This window comes from Orycteropus afer, unplaced genomic scaffold (assembly GCF_000298275.1).
Source record: "Orycteropus afer afer isolate SDZICR_OR568_19922 unplaced genomic scaffold, OryAfe1.0 scaffold00008, whole genome shotgun sequence".
NCBI lineage: Eukaryota > Metazoa > Chordata > Mammalia > Tubulidentata > Orycteropodidae > Orycteropus > Orycteropus afer.
Window position 1 is genome coordinate 3,511,720 of NW_006921595.1, and position 19,398 is coordinate 3,531,117.

General features: G+C 42.7%; 1 protein-coding gene across 1 annotated transcript in view; it reads right to left on the reverse strand.

The window, feature by feature from the left end:
* Positions 1-15,199: 15,199 nt before the first annotated feature.
* The window catches only part of MTURN (maturin, neural progenitor differentiation regulator homolog), a 39,893-nt gene continuing 35,694 nt past the window's right edge, over positions 15,200-19,398 (reverse strand). The window contains exon 3 of the mRNA XM_007945497.1: positions 15,200-15,310. Within this exon, the coding sequence (XP_007943688.1) occupies positions 15,200-15,310 (111 nt within the window). The remainder of the gene's footprint in view (positions 15,311-19,398) is intronic.

Genomic DNA, 19,398 nt, shown 5'->3' on the forward strand with positions numbered 1-19,398 from the left:
ACTCTTCTCTTCCCGTGGTTTTGCATTGGAAAAATAAAAAGGACTGTTAATGTTAGTGGTCAAGGAATGCCCCCTGGGTGGTATGGACAGGCCAGCAGCTAACTGAAAGGCTGGAGGTTCAAGTCCACCCAGAGGTGCTTCAGGAAAATAGTCCTGGCCGTCCACTTCTGAAAATCAGCTCCTGAAAGCCACATAGAGCACAGTTCTCTGACACACGTGGAGTTGCCATGAGTTGGAGTCAACTTGGTGGTAACTGGTTATGCCAGTGCTCAGAATTGTTTCTGACCACACCAGGAGCTCTCAGGGACAAGTCAGCTCAAAAATGGCTTAAATAATAGGTACCATGGTGGCACAGTGGTTAAGTGCTCGGCTGCTAACTGGAAGGTCACCAGGAGATAGATAAGGCAGACTGCTTGCTTAAAGATTTACAGCTTTGGAAACCTTATGGGGCAGTTCTACTGTGTCCTATAGAATCACTATGAGTCAGAATTGACTGAATGGCAATTGGTTTAAATGATGTTCATTTTTCATCAAGGACTTCTGAGTAGAATTTGGAAACTAGTACCACTTACTACATGAAGGGCATGCTTCTGAAGTAAAAGGGTTGCTGAGTAAAGGGTTTAATTGTACCTATTAAATTTAGATGATAAATTCTGAATTTTACAGGGCTCAGTGTCAGGCAAAGGAGCTCTGGTGGCGCAGGGCCTAAGGCATCTGTCTGCTAATCAGAAGGTTGGCAGTTCAAACCCACCAGCAGCTCCATGGAAGGAAAATGGGGCAACCTACTTCTGTAAAGATTTACCACCTTGGAAACCCAATGGGGGTTGCTATGAGTCAGAGCTGACTCTCAATGACTGGGTTTTGGTTGGTTGGTTGTTTTTTTTTTTGAGAGGATGGCATGGAGGGAGCATGAGGTGTGGTGGGAAGGACAGGCAGCTGAGGACAGCCCTCACCCGGACCACTGATAAGGGGAAGCTTTCTACTTGAAATCTTCCTGCAGAGCTAGATTTGAGGGAAGACTGTGTATTTCACACCCTTTTCTGTTAACAGATTTCCATTTCTGACAATAGGGGCTATTGAAGTAATTTTAAAAATTCAGACACTTTCCCGCACCATTATAAAGCAGATCCCCCACAAGGGTTTGCACTTTTATAGCTCAAAGTAGTCCCTAACATTTCAGAGGAAAGAAACCAAAGATCCAAAAGACCAAAGGTCACCTGGGAAGCAAGGGTTATATCCAGAAGACTGGTCTTCCTTCATCACCACATGGCACTGTTATCTCCTCTTTCTAAGCCTGTGCAGTTTTATATTCCTTGGGGGATTTACACTTTTCAAAGGTTTCTTTTGGCCTCACTTGCATTTTAATTTTGATGTCCTTTTTGTTTTTCATCTCATCTGTGCATTACTGGGAAAAACGCAAAGCACTGTCCCTGAGGTGGACTGTGTTCTCCCTGGAGCCACTCACACCACACTAGGTGAGCCCACACTCCCATGCCAGGGTGTCCTGGAGGGTCAGGCAATCATAAGGGATTGACATGAGGGTGCTCAGAATGTTACTTCTGTTGGCTGCCATGGAGTCAGCCCCAACTCCTGGTGACCCCATGCACAACAGAACAACACTGCCCAGTCCTACACCATCCCCATCCCCATGATGGGCTGTGCAACAGAACATTGGGATCCATAACATTTTCATTGTAGATTTCCAGGCCTTTCTTCCTAATCTTAGCCTGGAAGATCAACTGAAATCTGTTCAGCATCATAGCAATATGCAAGTCTCCTCTGATGGATGGTGGCTGCACATGAGGTACAATGGCCAGGAATAGAAGCCAGCTCTCCTGCAAAGAAGGCAAGAATTTCATTACTGACCCACCACTGCCCCCACTCAGAATCTTAGAAGTGAGGAAAGCAGATCTGGTACACCAACATTTCATCCTGTACACGGGCAACCACGTAGATTAGAAGTTTAATATTAAGGACTCTATAGGGCCCTGGAGTGCTGAGCAAAAAGAACCAGGGATTTTATTAAAAGAACATCAAACCTTATTCACAGCAGAGTAGTTAAGAGGGCTCTGAACTTAAACTGCCTGGGTTTGAGCTAGAGTTTGAATCCCAGTTCAGATACTTACTGGCTGTGTGACCTTGGGAAACTTACTTAACCTCTCTGTGCCTCAGTCCTCTCATCTCTAAAAGGGGGATATTACTCATAATATCTATATTATTCAGATTGTTGGGAAAATTAAATAAGTTAAAAGGAGTTTAGTGCAGTGCCTGGTACTTAGCAGGGACTATGTAAACATATATACATACATATAAAAATATATGACTGCTAACCAGAAGGCTGGTAGTTCAAACCCATCAGCCACTCCTCAGAAGGAAGATGGGGCAATCTACTTCCGTAGTGATACTGCCTCGGAAACCCAAGGAGGGGTCGCTATGAGTTGGGTCCGACTCGATGGCACATAGCAACAACAAGCAACAACATATTTAAACACACACACACATATATATATATATAAACACATATATATAAATACATATAAACACACACCCACATATATATAAACACACATATATATAAATATATATAAACACACACACACACACACACACACATACAAACACTGCCATTGAATTGGATCCGACTCATAGCGATCCCTCCTTGGGTTTCCGAGGTGGTATCACTACAGAAGTAGATTGCCCAACCTTCCTTCCTAGGAGTGGAAGGTGGGTTTGAACCACCAGCCTTCTGGTTAGCAGTCAAATGCCTTAAGCACTATACCACCAGAGCTGCCATACATATATATATATATATTTTTTTTTATCCCTGCTAAGTAAACATTTGTTAAATAAAATTTTGTAACACCAAAGGCATCTTGTGTATGTTCACTCAGCACTGTTTGCTTGAGAACAAAACAATGTGAAAATCATTAGGCTGTTCCATACTTGCAAAGGACACAGCCAACAGGGACAGGGTAACCTTGAACTTTTGTCCACAGTCACTGGAATCAACAACAAAAATTTCAAAATCTAATGTAGCAGTGAAGTGGTTATCAAGCCTGTTGAGTGTTAGGATGTTTTTCCACGGAGTCTGGACTTCCATGTGCTTGTGCCAGGACATGTTGTCCTGTCCACCAATACCCCTTCTCAGTAAGGGGGTCTTAGGCTAACCCTCATCACCCAACAAAGACTGATCTTCAGTATTATTTGTGGAGCTCTGGTGGCACTGTGGTTAAGGCACTGGGCTGCTAACCAAAAGGTCAGTGGCTCAAACCCACTAGATGCTCCACAAGAGAAAGATGAGTCAGTTTGCTTCTGTAAAGATTTACAGCCTTAGAAACCCTATAGGGTCCCTATGAGTCAGAACTGACTCGATGGCAGTGGGTTTGGTTGGTAGTATTAGACCTCTGGTAGCGTAGTGCCTAAGACCCTTGACTGCGAACCAGAAGTCTGGCGGTTCAAACCCACTGGCCACTCCTCAGAAGGAAGATGGGGCAATCTATTTCCATAGTGATAGTACTTCGGAAACCCAAGGAGGGGTCGCTATGAGTTGGGTCTGACTCATCAACACGTAACAACAACAGTAGACAGTAGCCATAAACACTGAACAGAAGGAGCAATGGAGAGTGAGGGGAGGGAAAGCCTTGGTTATTTCTCTTTCCTATTCCTATTGGGCAACTCTGGGAGCCTTTGGGAGCTCCCAGGCTGCTTTTGGCTTCTGCCTCAGGTAGTCTGTGAAGTCTTTGGCTATTCTTATAAAGTGCTCTTGAGTTTGTACTTCAGAGCCCCCAGGGCAGTTGATCAGTTTTTAGGGTCTCCCAACTACCTCAATTCCAGCCGGAACTCCTGTAGATAATCAAGCCCCCACCATTACCATCACCTGTCTAGGCCTTGTTGTTGCTGTTATGTGCCGTCGAGTGGGACCCGACTCATAGCCTTGGGTTGCCAAGGCAGTATCACTACAGAAGTAGATTGCCCAACCTCCCTTCTGAGGAGTGGCTGGTGGGTTTGAACCACCAGCCTTCTGGTTAGCAGTCAAGTGCCTTAGGCATTATGCAACCAGAGCACCCTAGGGAACCAAATTTGGGCTCCTAGCAGAAATCTCTCTGGTAGCATAGTGCCTAAGGCACTTGACTGCTAACCAGAATGCTGGCGGTTCAAACCCACCAGACACTCCTCGGAAGGAAGATGGGGCAATCTACTTCCATAGTGATACTGCCTCAAAAACCCAAGGAGGGGTTGCTATGAGTCAGGTCTGACTTGAAGGCACATAACAACAACAGCAGCAGAAATCTGTGGTCCCAGTACTATCACAAATCCCTAATTAAGGCCACTACCATGGATTCTATTCCAATTCACAGCAACCCTGTAGAACAGAGCAGAACTGCTCCATAGGGTTTCCAAGGCTGTCCATTTTTATGGAAACAGAATACTACATTTCTTCCATGGAGGGGCTGGTGGGTTGAAATGCCAACCTTCTGGTTAGCACGTGAATGCTTTGACCACTGTGCCACGAGGGCTGGCTTCAGTACTGACTACCATACCCTTACATTTGGTTGCAAGCTGTATGATTTAACAAAACCTGCTGGCTAAAAGAAAAACCCTCATTTGGGACCATAGTCACAGTGGACATCAAGCTCAACTGGCATAACATACTATACAAAACATTGTTCCACCTCCTACTTTGGTGAGTAGCAACTGGGATCTTAAAAACTAGCAAGCTGCCATCTAGATGCAGCAATGGGTCTCTCCTCATCCAGAGCAAAGAAGAATGAAGAAAACCAAAATTCATGGAAACAATTAGTCCTAGCGACTGGTACGCCATCCGATCTGCAGCCTATACGACTATGAGACCAGAACTAGATGGTGCCCGGCTACCAACGTCATCCACTTGGAAGGGGATCTATGTAGGAGATCCTTGATAGAGAGGGAGAACAATGTGGAACAAAACTCAAAATCATTTGGAGGAAAAAAAGCGGGGGGACCACGTTTGCTGGTCCAATAGAGCCTGGTGGAACCACTGAGACTATGGCCCCCAGCTGCCCTTCAGGTCTGGAATTGAACCCACCCCCGTGGTTTCCAACCAAACAAAAGACAGGCATATGAGTTGAACATTTACCTCAGGTAGATATACTCCTTGGAGAGAACAATCATGGGAGAAAGAAGGGCTGCTTATACACAGGGAGACAGCTCAGGGGGCAGGAATGCATGGAGGGATGGACACAGGGAAGAGGTAACTATTGAGAGGAAGTGGGAGGGGAGCTGTTGCATTGTGGTAAACTGTGGTCAATGTCATGAGACAAAGTATATGTGAGCCGCTGTGTGGAAAGTGAATTTGTTCTGTAAACCTTCACCCAAATCACAATTAAAAAGAAAGAAAGAAAGAAGAGCCCTGAAGCAGAGCAGGCTTTCACCTTGCTGAAAGCAAAAGGAAATGTGTTTTGCGATGTCATCTTTGGCATTTCCCCAGCCCTCCTCATGGTGAGTTAAATGCCATGCATGCTTCATCGATTGGTCAATAAGTCGTGTTTATTGTGCTCACAGTGTGTGCACACAAGGGTGTGAAAGATGCAGAGAAAGACAGATGAGAAGGAAGAAAAATCAACCCAAGTCAAGTATTAGGCATTTGGGTGTACAGGGGCAAACTCTCCATCTTCCTGTCCTGTGCTCAGCTGAGCTATTTCTTTCCCTCTTTGGAAGCTGCTAGCTTCGTTTCCCAAAAGCTCAGTACAGGGAGACCAGGCTAGACTATCCTTAACTAGAAGCCCTTTCTTTATGCAGTGCTGACCTCTAGAGGCTTCCAATTAAAAAGCATCCCAAAGGACCAACTTAATTTTACTGTAGGTTCTGAGATGTTGTGTTGTTGCTGTATCTTGCTAGAGAAAAAAGGGGAGAAGATATCTTTGCTACTTTAAAAGTTCTTTCTTGGGAAACGCCTACTTTTTCTTTAACTGCTTAATTACCATGTATCTGGATTTTCATAAATTCCATTGTTTTCTTCTTCAGAAAGGGAAAAAGGTGGGTCAGAGATATATTTGTAAGCTGTTTGCCTACTTTAGTGCTAAGGAGCAGCTGGTGGGTTTAAACTGCCAACCTTCTGTTAGTAGCTAAATGCCTTACCCACTGTGCCACCATAGCTCCTTAAAGGAATCATAATACTATTTCAGGATGCATGTCTTGAGTTTCCATGGTTCCAGATGGCTGTAACTGTCAGGTGGAGGGACCATTCAGAGCACCGAGCAAAACTAGCCACTCCTGTACACACATGCATAGCCATCTGCTCCTGCCTCGCTGCAGGGTTCAAACATTGGGTAGTGGGGTTTTGTTTTGCTTATTTTAATTCAACCCATACATGTCCACAATGAACAGTAGGGACAATAGGTAATCCTACTCAGCTTGACTTTACTACACAAGAGATTCATTTCTAAAGGAAATGAGACTTTTCCTTATACCCCTAAGCAAAACGTCAAACCTCCTACTCTGCTGTAGCTTTATATCCTGTATTACTGATCACAAACAGGAAGGAAGTGTAGGAGGGGAGGAGAAAGCACCCAGGGATTGCTGTATTTTGGCTCATATAAACCCACAAATATTTTTCCCAAATAATGTGCCCATGTAAGTAACACATCCACACATGTAACACACGGAATGATTAAAGTAAGAGTTCTGGCATAGCACACCCATGCATACCGCTCATGTCTTGTGACATTCCCCAGAGTGAAATCTGACCTCATTCACCCATCCTCCCATATTATGAAATCACATTGTTGGGTTCATTTTCTTTTGTTCTGTTCATTTTCTTTACTCTCCTGATTGTGTGTATAAAACTAGTCCAGCAATATTACTGCTGACCATCTTATAATAAAAGTATAAGCAATGGTCAAGAAATCATGGATGAGTTTGGTAGGCCCCTAGTGTTATGAAGTCTCCCCAAAATGTGTGTTGTAGATCCTAAACTCTATGCCTGAGGTTATAATCCCATCTGGGAATGGGTCGTCTTTGTTATGTTAATGAGACAGGATTAGCGTAGAGGGAAATAGAAAAAGAAATTAAATAAACAAGCAGGAAGAGAGATGCCTCGCCATATGAAGATAGCCCAGGAGCAGCTCAGAGAGCGAGCCAACAGAGACAAAGCCTTCCCCTAGGGCTGCGGGTGCCTTGAATTCAGACTTCTAGCCTCCCAAACTGTGAGGAAATGAATTAGCAGCACTAGATAACTAAGGGAGCTGTGGTAGCATAGTGCCTAAGGCACCTGACTGCTAACCAGAAGGCTGGCATTTCAAATCCAACCAGCCACTTCTCGGAAGGAAGATGGGGCAATCTATTTCTGTAGTGATACTGCCTCGGAAACTCAAGGAGGGGTCACTATGAGTCGGGTCCGACTCGACAGCATATACCAACCAACCAAGATAACTAAGACACCTGGTAATTGGAAAATAAACAATTGAAACTGTGCACTTGTTTCTATTAATTTGATAATTATAGTGCATTTCAACGGTTAATCTACCAGTAAATACTTTTAGCTTAAATTGCAATATAAAATCAATATCTACCTTAAGTGAAGTTTGCATGTGATCAAAAATAGAACTTGAAGTCAGCAACACGTTAAAAAAAAAAACTGGCATAGCATGAAAAACACATGTGGGGGGTTGTGCAGTTGGCAGAAAACACATAATGCATTATTGCATAGAAATATTGTGTATCAGCTGGGGCCATATTTCTAAAAGGAAAATGGGCTCAACATCAGAGAAAGACAGTTTTGCCAGTACCAGCGGCCCAGCCCCAGTTTGGTGAAACAGGGTTTCCCTCAAAAACTGTACTTTCCTAAAGATCAAAATTAAGAGATCCTGGTGGGCAGAAAAATATGAACAAAATTCAAAAACATAAAATTGACCATAATTAATGGTCAGATAGAGACTAGTGAAACCCTAGAGACAATGTCCCTGGGGCCTTTCGGGCCTGAAATTGGACTCATTCACTCCGTGGGTTAGCTCTCAGCCAAACAATAGGCCTATGAGCTGAACGCCTACCCCAAGGAAACACACTCCTTACAACAGTCAATCATGACAGGCAGGACTTACCTAGGGGGAAAGCTAGACAGACAGGAATACAGAGGTAAGGAGGACGAGGTGAGGGGGGAACTGTCCCACTGTGGGGATTGTGATAGATGCCATTAACAAAACGTGTATGAACTGTTCAGTGTACTATGAATCTGCTTTGTAAATCTGAACCAAAATCACAACTAAAAAAAAAAAATTCTGCTTTCCTTCCTCCCTACCAACTATACTAGCTAAGAGACAATAGTCCCACAATGCCAGTGCCAAAGGGACCTCTGAATTTAGGCCCACACTGGTTTGTACAGACTGGGGAGAGCTGGGTGATGTGCCTAGAATAAGAGCCAGTCAGGGAGGAGGCTGGCCTAGGCTAGAATCCCTGCTCATTGCCCAGCCAATTGAGAGATGTAGGTATTTCTAAAACCAGTCCCTATACTTCAAGGAGCCAATCTGCATTAAAAATAAACTTTGGAGAGTGCTCAGCTAACAGTAACAAAGGCATTATCCTGTAAGAAAGGCTTTGTATGGAGAAGAGAATACCACCACTGTGCAGTCTCTTAGACCCACAGTGAGGTTTGGGAAGGCTGCACACAGCCCCACCACTTCAGTATACTCTCTTGACAACTGCCATGTTGCAAACAAAGAATCACAATTAATTTATCTAAAATGCACGCACAAACATCTATACTGGGCCCACTAAGCTAATCTCATTTAACAGTCTATGGGGACCTATTCATTTGGAGAAAGAACCTTGCTCTTAATCAAATAATAAACTTACCAACAACTTCCAGAGTTATTCTTCAAATGCTGTTTTTAAAAAGTAAGTAACAATACCTGAGAGGAAAGTGGCAGGAAATGGTGTCATGTCATCTGTACAATGACCATAAGATGCAGAGTTCTAATTGCTCCCACAAAGGATTCCTGATCCAGCTGTTGTCAAGTCAGTTCTGACTCATGAGTGTCAGAGCAGAACTGTGCTCCGCATTTTCAATGGCAGTGATCTTTTGGCAATAGATTGCCAGGCCTTTCTTCCAAGGCACCTCAGGTGGGCCTGAACCACCAACCTTTCGGTTAGGAGCTAAGTGTTTAAACCTTTGTGCCACCCAGTGACACCTGACTAAAAAGACCACAAAACCAAATCTGTTGCCATCAAATCAATTCTGACTCACAGAGACCCCATGTGTTAGAGCAGAACCACAAGGTTCTCCTGACTGTAATCTTTTTAAAAAGCAGATCACCAGGCCTTTTTTCTGTGGTACTGCTGGGTGGATTCAAACCAACCATCTTTTGGGTAGTAGCCAAGTACAAACTGTTTGCACCACCCAGGGACCTTGGGTCCTCACATACAAAGCTACAGTACTAATTCAAAGGGAAAATGGAAAATTACTAAATGCCAGTTACAGCATCAGAATAGATCTTAATGTCCCAAAACAGATAAATGAATAATATTTGAATCTATATCAATGTTTTATGCAACCACCTCCCGCTACGCCAAGAAGCAATCCCAAAAGCTAGCTGATAGTCCTTATTCCTCATCTACGAATCACATTAGATGCCCTTTAGAAGGAAACATTGTAGAGGGAGTAAAGAGGCACACATCACAGTTTGGAAGGCTCTTTAATAGCAAGCGTATGGTAATTACATCGTTGGATGAGATCCTCACTCTCGGGAGGATGGAGGGCGCAGATGTGGACAGGGTTCAGTATAGGATTTACACTGTTTAAAGCATCTAACAAAGGGCCACAGTTTTTGGCAACCCATTTCACAGTTCTGTAATTTACAAGAGATTTCTTTAAAAGGGAATAGAAAGGTAAAGAAAGCACACACACCCAACAGGAAACATTTCTTGCCTAAAAAAAGCTGTTCCGTGCTTTTGCTTCTCATGTAGATGGTGGGATGTTGCTCCCATTCACACATGAAGACTAGATCACAAGGAGTTTCAGATTTTCCCTAGAACTGAAGATTGACTTACTCTAAAAAGCTGACATCTGTACATAGTACTGTTTTATCTTTATCTGCCTAGGTATCAGAGGGTACTCGGTAAAAAATGGATCTTTAAGAAAATAAGGCAAAGCAAAACAAAAAGCAGGAAAACGCATTTTTACAAAGAATAGACTGTCAGCTTTCTCTGTGGTACCAAATACTTTGAGTACATTTTAAAGCAAAGTAAATGCTTGTTTTTATGTGGCCTGGCAGAAGCTTTAACTGCTCGTGCCTATTCAGCTTTACAGTGCTTTAAATGGGGTCTCCAGCAGGAAATGCTCATGGGTCCTCTACTTTTATAATCCAAATTTAAATAAATATATAAAGGGTAACATTATTTAACAGGCTGCCCAACGTGCATACGCTACAGATGTTTTCCTGTAGCCACGACACAGCCACGGACACCACGTGCTCCTGGTGTTCCGGCAAGCTGTAGAAGTACTTTGTGTAAAATCGAAAAGACGTCAGCCTTTTGTGTCATACCTGGTATCACAAAATCAAGATAAGCAATTGGGTCTTTATGAAAGAGGATGACTTCTTAACATATGAAAAAAAAAAAAATTCAAGCACTCTGATAATCTGAAGAATAAGCAGTTGGCAATGGCAGTTCTTTGAAGTCAACCCTCACTATGGGGAGGAGGGATCTGCCATCCACTGGAGTTTTAATTGTGCTCTTCCTACAACCCTGAAGCAAGCTGGAGTAGGCAGGCTCTACCCCTGCCTCCTCGCTGGCCACTGGGGTATTCCTGACCCATAGCCTCCTCCGCAGCTGCCAGCAAGGCCTGCGTTTGGTCCATGTTCTACCTGCCAGATGACTGGACCCCCTCTTGGATCCATTAGCACTTCATAAAGTTACAGGCTTCTCTGGCTGGCAGCTTCTTTAATGGAGGAAAAGAACTCCACCATATTTGCAGAACTCTTTTTGTCTCCTTGGCCGGTGGGCATTTTCAAAGTCACAAAGCCATCACCAACACAAGACCTTGCTTCTCAACACCCAGTCATCCCTTTGAAGGGTGACTCTCTAGCGATACGGCCATGAAGTTTTTCTGGACCTTACATGAGATGAGAACTCAGCCTCAGGAGGTCTTTTCAAGTCAGAACCTAACTCTCCCGTCTCCCTTATTCATCTCTGCCCAGCTCAAATGAAGCCCTGTGTATTCCTAATGTGCCTATCAGACCAATGTACCTAAAATCTGTTCCTCCCACAGCTCCCAACTTGAGAATTTTATGTGCTAGGCAGATTCCTCGAGTATGACTTCTGATGGTGCCCTGGTATCACAGCTCCTCTACATCCATACACTTTGTGCTCTTACCAAACAAACAATATAGAGATGGAATTGTGCTAGAGAATGGTTTCTGTTTATGTGTGAAAAATGACAGTAACTATCAGAGGAGAGAGGTTTTCATGTGCAAACACTAGAAACTTAATTCTGGCATCAGGACACAGGAGAATCCTTAAGTGAGAGACTTTTCAAGTTCTAGTTCTGGGGAGGGGAGGGGAGGGAAGGGGAAAAGTACTATGTGCTCCACGGGCCCAGGAGACACAAGTGTATCTGAATCCATGGTGCAGAGAGGCATTGCGCGTGTGTGTATGTATATGTAGGTTTCATAATTCACTCTCTCATTTCCCGAAGCCAGCTTGATCTGATTACCAGGCAGTGGGAAGTAATCAGGTAGCCATGAGAAAAATGTTGCCGTGATGCACTCAAAGCCGGGATCAAGATTTTGTAACATTATCATGAACACGGTTGCACAGCTGGCCCACAGTGATTAACAACTAGCCAACCAGTTAAGCAATCAATCATTGCTCTCCCTCATTCTCTCTCTCTCCCTCTCCCTCTCTCTCTCTCTCTTTCTCACACACACACACACACACACACACACACACACATTCACTCACTTTCCCTTTACTGGATGAAATGGCAAAAAAAAGTGAACGTACTCATCTTTTGCTCTCTTCCAATGATTCTTCATGTAAAACCTCCCTTTTCAAGTTATGGTAAATTTACACCACCTCCAAAGCCCCAATCTGTCAGGGCACAAAAGAAATCTATGCCATCCATAGGCAGACCATGTACAATTGGGACAAGGATGGCTTTTCTACAAGCTTTACCTTACCCTCTATGTAAGGAACAAAATTTCATCAGCCCTGTCACAGGCTTGTGCACAAGAAAGTTTAGACACTAACAAACCACTGGAATCTTATTCGAAGGTAGTCCCATGGCCGGGATCTTATGGGCAGCATCTTGGAAAGGTTTAAAATGTATTCCCTTCTCATTCCCCTAGTTTCCTTGATTGTTGGTCTTTATACACACACACACATCATAAGGCAGTTAGAGAAATACAGTGTTAAAGCTGGAAGGGCAAACATGCTTTGCCTTGCAGAGTAGTTAAGTGACTTGCCCAAGGTCACGCAGTCAATGGCAGAGTTAGGACTACAACCCAGGACCCAGGTCTCTCTCCCAACTCCCAGTTCAATGCTCCTTCCACTATACCAAGTTGCCTCCCAGTAAGTGTGTTTACATGTTCATGAAAGGTCAGGAACTTGTCTAGCCATGGAACCATTTCCATGAAAAAAATTACAGGTTGCCTAACCTCACTGAGCAGGTGAAACTTCAGACACCCGACTCTCTGAGTCCCCACAGTGCAGGTAGGAGTGTGAGCATTATGTGTGTATAAGTGTGTGTGTATGTGTGTAATACGTGCAATAGTGAGTAAATGAGTGTGGAAGGTGTAAATGTGTGTGTGAGAGAATGTGCATGAGGGAATATGTATATACAAGTGTGTGAGCTGTGCATGTAAATCTGTATGTGTGTGAGAGAATTTGTGTGAGTGTATGTGTTGGGTGTGTATGTGGCATGAGAGTGTGTTTGTCTCTGTAGTGGGTGCACTGGGAGAGATGTGCACATAATCAGAGAAAAAGCAAGTTTTAGAGGAAACAATCTGGATTTGCTAATGCCTTTTGGGATTTTGCCATGAAAATAAATAACATACAGCAGTTTTATCCCTTACCCCTGGGGCGGAACAAAGACCAGAATTCTTATCAGCCCACTGAATGGCTGAGTCTCTCAGCTCGATTTTTATAAACAGAGAACATTAACATATTAATACAGAAACATATTTGGTGAAAAGTCTAAACACTTTTTTGATAAAATACATTTTATATTAATGTCCATTCCATTTTCAAAGATATGTAAATTTAAATTTTCAGCCTCTATGTATAAAATTCCAGTTTACCTTCAAATGGAGCAAGCTAGTCAAGCTTCTTAATTTCAGCTGCAGAAGTCATTCTCACAGCCTATTGTGTTTAAATGGACGTTACCAAACCTGGGTGATATCTACATAATTTACAGCTCACAATCATTTTTGCTCATGAAGAGAGCCAGTTAAAATACAGGCAAGGCAGCAAAGCGGAATAGGCTCACCCCACTGGATGAAACACTTAAGTTTTGTTTTGTTAATAGGCTACTCTGAAGGAAGTTTGTTTCATTTGAAATCAACCTTTAATATGTTTTCTCAGGAAAAGAAAAAACGTGGGTAGTGAAGCACGGATGGAAACCACTCTTATTATTTTACCCGATGACTTAAAACCGCGGACATTGTTTTACCACGAGCAGTGGCACTCCCCACAGCACCATCAATTAAAACAGAAAATGGTGAGACGATCAGATTTATACCAACATGCCTGGAAGCGATACAAGACGCCCACTCGCTCGCCGGCCTCTGTTTTTTTCCCCCTCTTAATTCAAAACTCTGACAATCTAACAGGCACATGTGTGCATGTTAAAATGCTCCCACCCCAGATGCTAGTCCATCGAGGGCTGTAAAAGAGGCATTCTGCATCCTACATTATTTGGATCAGAGATGGGGAAGGGTCCAAGAAAATGAATGTTTCAAATGATTCCCTTTTAGCCTCAGAAATTCCCCAGTTAAGAATCTGATGGCTAGACGATGACAGCGCTGTTCCCGGTTATTACAGCAGTTGTTTCTGTGAGTTGTCTGAGTATTCGGATTAGCACTTTTTTTTTAACCAAGCTAACCTAAAATAAAGGATGCTTACTTTTGTATCACTTTAAAACTTCACTGAAATTAGGTTCTGTGAAGCACTTGATTACAAGTTTTTAAAATAAATTATACAGTGGGATCCTTTTTTTTTTTTGCCTTTTTTTTTTTGGTAAAGACTAAAAGAAAGTAAACAAGGATTCCATCATATATATGTATATATAGATATATATATATATTTAATTATCCTGGTTTATTTTTCTATTAAATTTCTCTATGGCTTCAAAATTTAAGTGGCACTTGGATTTTGGGTGTTTTCATGATTTAACAAATCGCCATCTCATTACAAAGACAGAAGGTGTAAGTTTCATTTCATATGGGGGACAGTTTATAAACTTTTTTTAAGAAATAATTTACGTCTTTCACCCCATTTATATTTTCCATGGCTAGACTTTTAAAGGAGCTTTGGGCTGAGCATGTTTTGAAATAACTGAACATGCAGGTAAGGTTTACAGTTAACTATGAACCAGTTGCTACATTTTCCAGGTAACTTAGTAATTTAGGCAGAACACCTGACAAAGGCTTCTCAGTGTCTCTAACCCTCTTAATCCAAAGCTCAGTAATTATCCTTTTCTGTCCTTGTATTTGCACTTGTGCAGTTTAATGACTAGGTATTAAAACTCATGCTTTATAAGCAAAACCCTTCACTTACGGACACTTAAAAGGTACATAAAAAGTGCAGACTGCATTTCTTTTCAGCCATGCTTTCCCTCAGTAAGGTCACCTGTGAGGACTCGAAACATATCCTTGGTACATTCAGAGTTCTCTACATTCAAGCCAGTGAATGTGAATTCTCCAATATAAACTCAAGAGAGAATAGTCAGCCACAAGATGGACTCTAAATTTAAAATGGCAAAGGCTACCGAGACAACTCCATAGAAACTCCACTGAAGCAGGAGTGAATTGAAATTCAGGTCACTTGTGAGCAAAGCTCATCACAGATATTTTGTGGTCATTAAAAAGGTATTTCATTTTAATTTGGATGCCATGAGTCAGACATCCAGTTTCGATGTGCTAATGCAAAATGCTAACCCAGGAGCACATGACCCCACCTAGGGTACCACGGGGCTCACTCTTCTCCTCAGGTACAAGCCCTCAGAGGTTTACTGCTGACTGACCCCCATTTGAGGGTGGTCCGCCTCTGGCTCCTCTTCTTCCACATCTGCACTGTACTCTTCAAATGCATCATCATCTGCATCCGGAAGCCCCAGTAACTACAGGGGAGAAAATAAGAATCAGTTGTGAGCACCAACTAGACCACAGACAGGAAGACAACCAAAGGTCCCTGATCCAAATTAAACAGCGCTTAACAGGACTTAACACAGCAGCTAAAGATTTCCCACTAGACTGCCTCACAATTATTTTTACACTCATTTGACAGAACAGTCAATCTTTTCAATGGATCAGGACCCAAAGGAGACTGGAGATCCTCTTATTTTTAAGTATTAAAACATGGAACCACATACTACATACGAACAAAGACATTAGTCTGAAAAATAAATATAATTCCACACACACCTGGGATAGTAGCAACAGTATAGCTGAACAGTGCTGTCTCAGTCAAAAGGCCAAAAATCTATTCCCTGCTATATAAGCCATTACTTATAACACTTATAAAAATGTGGAAACTACTCAAATGTTCCACAAGAAAACTGATTATGGTGTATCCATCAGATGGAATCTTATATATCCACTTAAAATGGCATTTTAAAGTAATTTAATGATATAAAAGTATACTCATAAATGTAAACAGGGCATACTAAAAACTGCATTTTCATTATCATGCAGATTTTACACAAAAAAGCAGACTTTAATGAAATACATCCTAAATTTAAGAGTTTTTTCAGACAGTGATATAACAAGGAAATTTTTTTTTCTTTTTCATTTTCCAAATATTCTCCAATAACCATGGGGGAAATTCACAACCAACTCACAATAAGCATTATTTTCTGATGCACTGACAGATCTCTGATTAGAAAATGAGGGCCATTTGCTGGGCCTGATCAATAAGAACAAAAAGCTCTTGTGCTGGCATGAAGCTGTGGCCTTCAGTGCTCCCAGTCTCGTCTGTGACAACAGGCTCCATCTACAGTTTCGTGATGTGATCTACAATCTGTGCAGACTTTCTCACATGGTGGCCCTTTGGTCGATCACTCGCAGGCGACTTTACTAAATGGCTCTAATGACCCAAACACTAACTGCATGAGGACTTTGTTTACTTTGCAGTGCCCTCCATTGTGCCCTGCTGCCCCTTTATCCCTTTCCCTCCACCTGCTTAAATGAGGAGAGGTTAAGCAGAATCTCAATCAAAGTAACGCCTTTACTCTCAAGTTCTTGAACCACATCTCTTACAGAGGCCTATAAACACACTCAGGCCAAAATCATCTGCTAAGCATTACTGATCACATTGTGCATGTGGCCCGCCAGGGCAGATGCAGCCAACTGCAGACACGTGCTTTCCCTCAGAGCTCAGTGTGCTGCAGCTGTCTCAAAGAGGACACTGTTCACTTGGAGGGGAAGGGCAAGAACAGCATATCTCAGCTTATATGGATACCAATCTAGTGTGTGCTTGGGTGAAAGGCAAAGCCCCAAGCCCCTTTTACCCACTACAGTCTCCCTTCTAGATTGTAGGGGACAGAATAAAAGAACTTTGTCTCTGAAGAGAAAGGAAAGATAGGTGGTCCCAATGAACATAGATTATTAGTATTTTGGTGTTCAATTTTTATCAGAAGGGCTGCTCAGTGACACAGAAAGGTGAAAAGTATAAAATGAGTGTGAACATTTACATAGATATAAATGGAGTCCCTGGGTGGTGTAAACAATTAATGCACTTGGCTGCTGACAAAAAAGTTGGAGGTTTGGGTCTACTCTGAGGTGGCTTGGAAAAGGCCTGGTGATCTACTTCTAAGGAGTCAGCCACTGAAAGCCTTCTGGGGCACAGTTCTACTCTGACACACATGGGGCTGCCATGAGTCGGAACCAAGCTGATGGCAACTGTTTGTTTTTTAAGACATATACATTGTTGCCACCACCAGGAACTTTCAAATCACCTAAACTCCAAGAGAAAATGCATTAATCCAACAATAGATGTAACTGCTCATTGTACTGAAGGGACATTCCTAGAAAAGGAATGGCCAAACGATTTCCTCTCATTTACAAATTGGACTGGTAGTGGCTGCCTGAAACCCTGGGTTCAGGACGATTCTGAGGCTCGGTGGGAAAGATCATGGTCAATTAGTAATGACTGTACCAGGTGAAGGGAGGGGAAACTGAGGCACGTGCATCTACATTCGCCATCTTCATCCGGAAAAGATGTGCCATCGATTCTTCTCCTTCATAACACACTTGGGTGATTCACACTGACCCAAACCACAGGTCCCACTTAACACTCTTCCTCTCAGCTTATGGTGGTTTGAGCGAGGAGATCTAGCCAGCCAACCATGAGACCACTACCCTCTATCCCCTCTCCTTTTTCTAGCTCTCTACCTTACCTTAGGAGCTCTGGTGGTATAGTACCTAAGGCATTTGACTGCTAACCAGAAGGCTGGTGGTTCAAACCCACCAACCACTCTTCAGAAGGAAGGTTGGGCAATCTACTTCTGTAGCGATACTGCCTTGGAAACCCAAGGAGGGGTTGTTATGAGCCGGATCTGACTCAACGGAAGTGTGTTGCATTTGTTGCATACCTTACCTTAAACATGAATCTAAAACACCTCATTCAAGGTCTTAGAGCATCAGCCACATGGAATTCCTTCCCTTTGGTAGGAAATATTCTCTCTGCTATTTCAAGAGCTTCTCCTCTGCTTCCTTTACAGAAGGAAGAAGAAAGAGAAGCAATGCTCAGTGGCCTTCAGGGCTTTAAGGCACCTGAGTGCAGGTCTTCAAATTCATTCAGAGGCTGTGTGGAAAAGGCACTAGATCTGGGGACCTCTGTCAAGCCACCACCTTTGCAAAGCCTCAGCCTCCTCATCTGTAATGTGGAAACCATGACAGCTGTTCTACCTCATAGAGGAACTATGGAGAGAGAGTAAATGAAAGAAAGAATGTGGCCATGATCTGCAAACTATGGAGCCTTCCATTAATGTATCTAGTTATTTTATCTTGCTTCTCAGACATAAGTCACTTAAGTCAAGTGTCCAACCGCTAACGGAAAGGCTAGTGGTTTGAAGCCACCCAGCAGCTCTGTGGGTGAAAGACTTGGCAACTTGCTCCTATAAAGATTACAGCCTAGAAAACCCTATAGGGTTTGACTATGAGTCAGATTTGACTTGGCAGCATCTAACAACAGTTCAATTTGTCAAGGGGAATTCCTGCTGCATTAATAAATGCCTCTGGCCCAATTCTCTCCCTCTCTACTATTATACTTGCTTTTGGACACTTCTCTGTTCATTAGTACTGTAGGAAGTGAGAAATGAAATTCAATTCTCTTAGTCTCCTAATTTGATTCATCAGTCCACCGAACCAAGCAATCAGAATTTAATAGTAGTAGTTAATACTGATTAGCTTATTATTTGCTGGGCACTGTCAAGCAGCTCTATACATATTAACTCCTCCATCTTCACAACAGCCCTATGAGATAGGTAGTATTAGTATCCCCATTTTACAGATAAGGTCTAGAGATGTCAACTAAGCTGCCCAGAGCTCCTCAATAAGTAGCAGAGCCAGGATTCAAACCCAGGCCCTCTGACTGTAGACTTCACAAGACTAACCATCAAGTTATGTAGGAAATTCCCTTCTAACTCTCAATGAGATTGCTATTAGCTGGAGGTTAACTGGTTTTTAGTTATTAAAAGTGTACCTTTTATACAGAAAACAAAGATGAACCCTTTTACACATACAGTACTGCATTGCCAGTGATGGCAAACATTGATAAAGAGTGGATAGATGGATGGACAGGCTGAACAATTAGGTATATCTATGCAGGGGAGTGTGCCCATGACCATGTATAGAGGTGGCAAACAATGTTTCTAGAAGTATATTTGTATATTATGTAAGAATTTCCAGGTATAGAGCTGACAAGAGACAAGGTTGTAGTCACTTTTTGGCCACAGCCAGCTAATGTGGAAGGAGCAAGTAGCTGGACCTGTGGGTTAGGGACCATGGTCACAGGGGACATCAAGCTCAATTGGCATTAACATACTACACAAAAACATTGTTTCACATGCTACTTTGGTAAGTACAACTGGAATCTTAAAAGCTTGCAAGTGTCCGTTATTGTAAAAGTTAAGGAAATGTTTATATATTGGAGGACATTTTCTTTGTTGGTTACCAGGGGTGGGAGGGAAGGGGAGGGAATGCTGTT